General features: G+C 45.1%; 1 protein-coding gene across 2 annotated transcripts in view; it reads left to right on the top strand.

The window, feature by feature from the left end:
- Positions 1-91: 91 nt before the first annotated feature.
- The window catches only part of ELP1 (elongator acetyltransferase complex subunit 1), a 32,821-nt gene continuing 25,197 nt past the window's right edge, over positions 92-7,715 (top strand). For both annotated transcript variants that reach the window (XM_082337132.1, XM_082337133.1), the window contains exons 1-6: positions 92-305; positions 1,756-1,908; positions 3,639-3,720; positions 5,697-5,777; positions 6,138-6,223; positions 7,495-7,594. In XM_082337132.1, coding sequence (XP_082193258.1) covers positions 156-305; positions 1,756-1,908; positions 3,639-3,720; positions 5,697-5,777; positions 6,138-6,223; positions 7,495-7,594 — 652 coding nt within the window. In that variant the 5' untranslated portion in view covers positions 92-155. The remainder of the gene's footprint in view (positions 306-1,755; positions 1,909-3,638; positions 3,721-5,696; positions 5,778-6,137; positions 6,224-7,494; positions 7,595-7,715) is intronic.

The raw sequence follows: 7,715 nt of genomic DNA, 5'->3' as shown, positions 1-7,715 counted from the left end.
CGGCGGCCGGGCCGAACCGCGCCTGCGCCGCCTGCGCGCTGCGCCTGCGCCGTCGCCTCCGCGCCTGCGCCGTCGCCTCCGCCCGCCTGCCCGCCGCGGAGAAGATGGCGGCGCCCTGAGCGGCGCGGTGCGGCGCTGCCCGGCATCCCTCCGCCATGAGGAACCTGCGGCTGCTGCGGACCGGCGGGCGCCGCCTCGCCGCCGCCCCCGGCACCCCGCAGTGCTTCTGCCTCAGCGCCGAGCCCGGCACGGTCCTCGTGGGCTCCCAGCACGGCCTTCGAGAGCTGGGCCCCGCCGCGGACTCGGTGAGAGCTGTCAGGCTCGGGCCAGGGCTGTGCCTTCGGGGGAGGGTGCCGGTGCCTGTCGGCTGTCGCGCATCGCTGCAGGCGTGGTGTCAGGGGCGGCTTTGGTCCGCCCGTTGCAAAGCCGGAATAAAGCGTTTGGGTCTTCTGTCCGCAGCGGCGCGTCGGTGCCCGCCGGGAGCTCGGCTCTGGGCGGGCCGCGGCTGCCTTCTGACACGGCGGCGTTTGTGGGGTCTTGGAGCCTCCTGCTGCTCCCTGCCGCCGCTGGCGGCTCTCTCCTGGTGCCTAGGAAGGTGGCTGTGTGGCTGCACCGTGATCTTAGCGGCTGAAGCGGTTTGCTGTGCTTTTAAAATACTAAATCTGCCTCCCAGAGGGTGGTTGTATTTGACACGGGTCATTCCTGTGGTTTGGTCTTAAGCATGATCCGGTGAACCGTTGCATCAGAGATACAACTCACAAAACAGAAGCAAACAGGCAAAGGGATAGTGAAGAGTACACGAGGAAACTTTTGAAATCGTGTTCTAGGGAAAAAAAAAACAAACAACATATTGCCAACGAAAAATAATGCTGTTGAGCCATGAGTTCCTGTTAGAGCGGAGTCGCAGTGTCTTCTCTGGAAGCACACTATGCAACTCTGAGACATCTAATTCCTTCAGTAAGTTCAGTTCTGAAGTTAGCAGACAGAAGAGCTTTTGAGCTTTCCTGGCATCTCATTTTTAAAGAAGGGTGTTTTCTGAAAAAAAAAATATGGTCTGTTTGTGAAGACTATCAACTAAAATCTTTTTAAAATTTAAAAGAAAAAAATCCTGAAGCCTGTCTGAAGTTGCTACATATGTCAGGTTCCTTTTCTGGTTTGGGGGAGGGACTTATTTCAGGTCTTTATTACTGTGGTTTTTTTCCCTGATGACTGGATGTGTAAAACATTCATGCAACTAAGCTAGAGAGAGCTATTTTAGCTAAAGCTTTCTTCGTTTGCTGTACCTGAATGCACATCCAAATGGTTTTCCTTTGATTTTTTTTTTTTTTTTGTGTCGTGTCTGTAAAGTCTGAATGACCCCTTAAAAGTATTGGGACACTTTAAGCAGCTACCTGTTCGCCTCTTAATGTTGACAGTGTGTGGAGAAGTATGAAAAGGGGGTTGAAAGATGATTAGCAGGACAAATTGGAAGTTGTAGCATTGCCGTTTATTATTTGCTCCCTTATGTGAGTTTTCTTATTGTCTGCCTGGCACTTTTAACATAAGAGGACCTTCACAGTTTCCTATGGATAAATGAAGTTAAGTACTTGCACATTGGCTGTTTCCTGGTGCCATTCACATACTCACTTCTGCTGTGTGATGCTTTGTGTAATTGTAGTAGGACGAAACACACCCATGGATGTTATTCTGTCATTTCTGCAAAAATCCCAGTGAGGTGACATGTAGTTAATAAGTCATTGGTCTCTCTATGTCAAGGTGACAAGAGAAGTTTCCTTGACTGCAGAAGGTTTCATGCCCGAGGATGGAAGTGGCTGCATCGTGGGTATCGAAGATCTTCCAGAGCAGGAGTGCGTGTGTGTTGCTACAGCAGCTGGAGACATCCTACTGTGCAATCTCGACACGAAGCAGGTAACATGGCAGGAAAGACACAACAAGACTGAGGGATTTCAAAGGAAAGGGTGACACTGTTTTAATTTGTTCAGGGGGCAGTTGTGTGTTTATTACGTACCGAGCTGTGGTTGATTTCCCTTTTCTGGCCAGATGAGCTGATTTTTGTGGGAACCTTGAGCAGGATTAAGGACAGAATATACACTCCATAAAAGAACCGTAATTGAAGCAGTGGCTTGCCTGTCCACAGCCCTAGTCCTGTATGTTTGCTCAGGGGGCTGTTGGCACACACCCAGCAGCATGGGATCCACTGAACAGTCTTACAGAAATAAGATATTGCTGAAACGAGGTACAGAATAAAGTAATCCATTCATAACTCACAGTGTAGCTACCTTTTTGTTATTATCAGTCAATACAGAACATCATGCTGACATGACTTAACTGAAGAGAGGAGAAAGTGTTGCATGTTGTGATTTGAAGAACATTTGGAATAAAAAAGCTCTGGAAAACACTAAAGGGAAACCAAAACATCCTGGATGAGTAAATATGGCAGGACCTGAGATACTTGCTTTCTGTTCCTTCCTTAGTGTCAGATTTGTACAATTGTCAGCAAGACGCTTAAACACCACAGCAGCACCCCCTGAAATCTGCATCAACTTCCACAATACCAGCCCAACAGTGCAGGTGTAGGTAGGCATGAGATGACAGTGGTTTGTCTGGGCTAACTGTCAGATTGTGGTTATTTGCAGCTCACCTGTTTCGGTTCTTGTTTGGGTTTGATTTGCAGATACCACTTAAATATACAATCAACTGTATGTGAAAAATGTATCCCTTATTGCAACTTAAAACATGTCATAAGGGAACAGAGATTAACAAAAGATGCGATACATGAGATTTTTCTTGCAGTGATATGTGGGTCAGAGATGAGGTTTAACTTCAGATCCTTTATTTCAAGGCCTTTTGGCTTACTTTCTCAGTTTTAAAATTGTGTTCTTTTGGTGCAGTCTGGGCACGAAGAAAGAAGTCTTGAAGGTTACTCTGCTTGTTCTGAAACCTTTTGTATGCAGGTGATGGTTACTCTGCCCACCAGTGCCCAGTCCCACTTTGTTTACCTGAAAAGATTGTGACACCCAAGCTCAATTCCTTGAATGGCATCATCTTGCTCTTTATCACAATTGTTCTGTTCCACGCCTTTTGCAAATCAGAACAGTGCATGACAGCAGTTCTCTGCCCACTGCTATTGCTTATATACTCATGATGGCCAAGTAAAACTGGCCCAGTTTTTCATAAACTTTGAAGTTAGTGCAGCTATATACAATTGTCAAGTTCAACATGCACAAGCCAATTAGAGTTCTAATGGATGTTGAAATTCTCTAGGTGAGAACCATTATGTCTGGGTTTTGTGACTTCAATACGTTTACCAATGTAACCACAGATCCGATCAGGCAATATTAGTATTAACACTATACAGGCTGACATAAGGCTGAGAGTTGCAGAATAAAGCTCTTATTAAAACTGTATGGTAGAAAATGCTAATCTTTAGATTATCTGGACTCTCATATATAAACATTCTGGAACCGTCTTTGGTTAGAAATGTTTCTTTTGTTTCGTTCAACACAAACGGTGAAGTAAGACTTTTGACTTTTCTAAGTATGAGAGGATTTCCCTGCCTTGGTGACTGATTGCATTTGTGCTGGGATGGTGCTGCACTGGTGTTCCTGCACTTCCCTGATCTTATTTTGGTCTTGCAGGTGGAATGTGTTGGAAGTGTGGACAGCGGTCTGAGTACCATGAGCTGGAGTCCTGACCAAGAGCTTGTTCTGCTTGCAACAGGTATCAACAACAGCCTGTAAGCTTTCTGCCTTTAGGAGTGAAACTCGCTGTGGCCAAAATGCAATACACAGTTAAGTTTAAGATAGAAGAAGCAAAATACGCAGTTATGAAATTGGGACCAAGACTTAAAGAGAGAAAAAAAAACACCTGATCCTATATATGAGATTTCATTTCATGATCCATGAGGTGCTTTGGTGATGCAAACAGAAGCTGTTCAGGCCCAAAAAGCTGAGTTTTATGGAACAGTAATTAGTCTTTCAGATCTTCCAAGGAAGTATATTTGATCTTGCCTCTAAAACATAAAGACTCCTGCTTTATATCCCCATTTGATTTCCTAGTAATAAAAACTGCTTCTTGTCCTTTGGTAAGAAATATATGTGTCACAGGCTCAGTTTCGCTACAGATGTGTCTCACCTAGAAAATAAAATTAGCCTCAAGCAAAACAGAATTACAGAGTGCTTGAGGTTGAAACGCAGCTCTGGAGATCACCTATTCTAACCGCCTTGCTCAGAGCAGGTTACCTGGAGCAAGTTGCTGGGAACTGTGCCCAGTTAGGTTTTGGATATCTCCAAGGATGGAGACCCCACAACCTCTGTGAGCACCCTGTTCTTGTCTGTGACCACGCTCACAGTAACAAATTGTTTTCTTATGTTTTAGTGGAATTTGCTGTATTTTAGTTTGTGCTCATTGCCTCTTGTGCTGTCACTCAGCACCACTAACAGTCTGGCTCTGTCTTCTTTACTGTACCCCACCTCCCACATAATATATTTGTACACACTGATGAGATTCTCCCTGAGCCCGCTCTCTAGAGCAGTCTGCCTTTTCTCAGCCTCCCCTCATGTGACAGGTTCTCCAAGTCCTTAATCACCTCTGTGACCCTTTGCTGGACTCATTCCAGTATGTCTTGTACTGGGGAGCCCAAAACTGGAGCCAGCATTCCACATGTGTCTCACCAGCACTGAGGAAAGGAGAAGGATCGCCTCCCTCAACCTGCTGGCAACCCTTCTAATGCAGCCCAGGATGCCGTTGACCACCTATGCAGCAGGGGCATACTGCTGGCTCATGTTTAACGTGGTGTCCTCCAGGAAACACAGGTCATTTCTTTGCCAAGCTGCTCTCCAGCCACTTGGCTGCTAATCTGTCTTAGTGCCTGAGATTATTTCCCAGGTGCAAGACATGGCTTTTTTCCATGGTGAGCTTTATGAGGTTCTTGACAGCCCATCTCGCCTACATGACAAGGTCCCTGTGGACAGCAGCACAACCTTCTGGTGTACCTGCTACTCCTCCCAGTTTTGCATCATCTACAAACTTGCTGAGGGTCCCATCCTCCAGGTCATTAATGAGGATGTTTAACATTGGCCCCAGTGTCCACAGGCACACCCCTGGTGACAGACCTCAAGCTGGACTTTTTGCCACTGATAGCAAGGTTTTGAGCTTGGCAGTTCAGCTGGTTTTCAGTCCACTTCACTGTCCTTTTATTTATCCAATGCTTCATGAGTTTGTCTGTGATGATGTTATGGGAGATAGTGTCAAAAGCCTTATTAGAATCAAGATAAATGACATCCACTGGTCTCCCCATATCCACAAGTTAGTCATCTTATTGTAGAAGGCTATCAGGATGGTCAGGCCTGATTTCCCCTTCATAAATCCATGCCAACTGCTCCCAATCATCTTCCTGTCCTTCATATCTCAAAAGAAAATGTTTAAGAGTGCCAGGTACTTATTTTGAAGGTGGACGGAAGTTTTTAAGGTTAGGCCTGGAAGCATGTTTTGAAGGGGGAGACTTGAAAGTTTCCTTCTGTTCCAGTTTGAGATTTTCTGCTTTGAAGGATATGTTCTTCTTAGCATCATGTTACCATTAGAAATATTTCTATATTCAAGTCCATGACAGGACAGTAGGACAACATAGGAGAACACTGAGTTTTTATTTGCTGGACATATCATTACCAATACTATCTTTAATGTCTGTCCTGCAGGTCAGCAAACACTCATCATGATGACAAGGGATTTTGAACCAATTACTGAGAAGCAAATCCACCAGGATGAGTTTGGAGAAGGTGAGAGGTGCACTGAAATGAAGTTGCTCAAACTGATGTCATCGGTGTGTTGTAAGCATGTAGAAAGTAAAGAAACGGAGCTGAGCACTTACTGGCCCCCAGGAGACATTTTAGACTGTAATGCCCCTGGGCAGCTGAAGGGGAACACCAATATTTAACTTGTCAGTGTAATTTCAAGTAAGTTTCCTGTACTAATAATACTAATAATCAGAGGACTTTCTGGGCTATGTAAATTTCCTGCAGGTTTTTAGAATTAAACTTGGATGGAAGGCGTGGGTGGCTTGGAGCTGTGGTTGTGTTTACCACACTGTGCAGAGTAGTGCTGTAAATCTTCCACTACAATTATTATTTCTTCTTCAGGAAAGTTTGTTGCTCTTGGCTGGGGTAAAAAGGAGACACAGTTCCATGGATCAGAAGGAAAACAGGCAGCGCATCGCAAACAGATGGTATTGTACTACTTCTCTTATGTTAGGCCCATGCTGTCTCTGGGAAAACATGTATAAAGAGAGTTTCTGTTATTCCTGTGGTACCAGTTTGCCACCGCCTTTCTGGTGGTTGTCTTCATAGGCTGCTTCTGTTTGTTTCTGTTGTTATCTGAAATCCAGGATTTTTATCCTCCTCCTAATTCAAGACAGCAGCTGGGAGTACTTAGGACTGTTTGTACAGAGCTCAAAGCAAGAAGATTTGCAAGCATTAGTGCTTGCAGAGGTAAAGCCACCCTTAAATCAGCATGACAGGTTTTGCTGAATGTGTACTGTAGACTAAAGTGTTCATATGACCAAGAGAAATAGCACTCAGTGTGGCTGAGAGGAGCAGAAATAACAGTAGTTTGAGCTCTCAGAAGGCAAGAGTAGAAGGATTTGGGCTATTGAGCATCACCAGTCATGTGAGGCAGCTCCATGTGCCTGCACATTTTAGCTCTTTGCTCCTTTGTCTGGCACTTCCTTGTTTGGGTCTTGTTTTCTCATTTTTTATTTGATGAAAAATCAGGTAGCTAAAAACACCTCACTGCTGGATTTTTCTTGTTGTGTTTAAGTTTCAAAATTAAAACTGTCCCGCTGAAACCTGGCAGGCTACAGTGCAGAAACATGAAATATGTCCTGTTCCAGCTTTACTGTTAGGAGGGACAGGATGAGGCTTGGCTGTTATCTGGGAAAATAGGCCTAGTTTGACAAAGTTAAACCTTTGAACAGCTGCCTCTTTATCTGTATTCTGTTGAGTTTGTTTCCCCCTGGCCGCTGTGTTGTTCTGTGAAGAACCTGTTTGCCTTGAAGAAAACTACTACTCACCCCAGCTTCTGTCTGCCCTACAGACTGCCTGGATGGCATGCCTTTCTTGCCTTTCTTCTTCCAAGGGGTTGTGACTCCAAGCATCAGTCATGAACAAACCCTGATTCATCCTTGTATCCAGCTTATGCAAACCTGGTCTATAAGCAGAGACCCTGGTGGAAGGGAAGGATAGCATGTGATCATGTGAATAGACAGTCATATGCACTTGCAGGAAGAGCAGATTGACTCAACAGACAGTTTTAATTCTAGTATTTCCTAAAATAACATTCTGAGTAATGAATTTTTAACTTTGCAGCCTTAAGATTTTTTAATGGACTGATTTCATGCCAAGGCTCTTGAAAGAGCTGGCTTAGCAATGCAGTCTGTTGAGACAAAGACAGCAGTTGCCTTCCCAAGCTTTGATGGAACTTTCTTTTGTGTGAGTTCAGGAAGTGTCACCTGCTTCAGCCTGGGATGACGGCAGGCCTCGGGTTACATGGAGAGGAGATGGGCAGTTTGTTGCAGTGAGCACCGTCTGTCCAGAGACAGGTATGGGACCAAACTTCTTTGAAATACTAACATGCATAAAAGGCTTCTTAAGCAGAAACTAAGCCAGGCAAAAACTGGCTGGTGTTCATGGTCTCTTGGCCATGTAAAGCAAGGGTGAGTT

The sequence above is a fragment of the Platalea leucorodia genome (assembly GCF_965183815.1).
Source record: "Platalea leucorodia genome assembly, chromosome: Z".
In the NCBI taxonomy this organism is placed as follows: domain Eukaryota; kingdom Metazoa; phylum Chordata; class Aves; order Pelecaniformes; family Threskiornithidae; genus Platalea; species Platalea leucorodia.
This window is presented reverse-complemented; position numbering and strand designations above follow the sequence as displayed.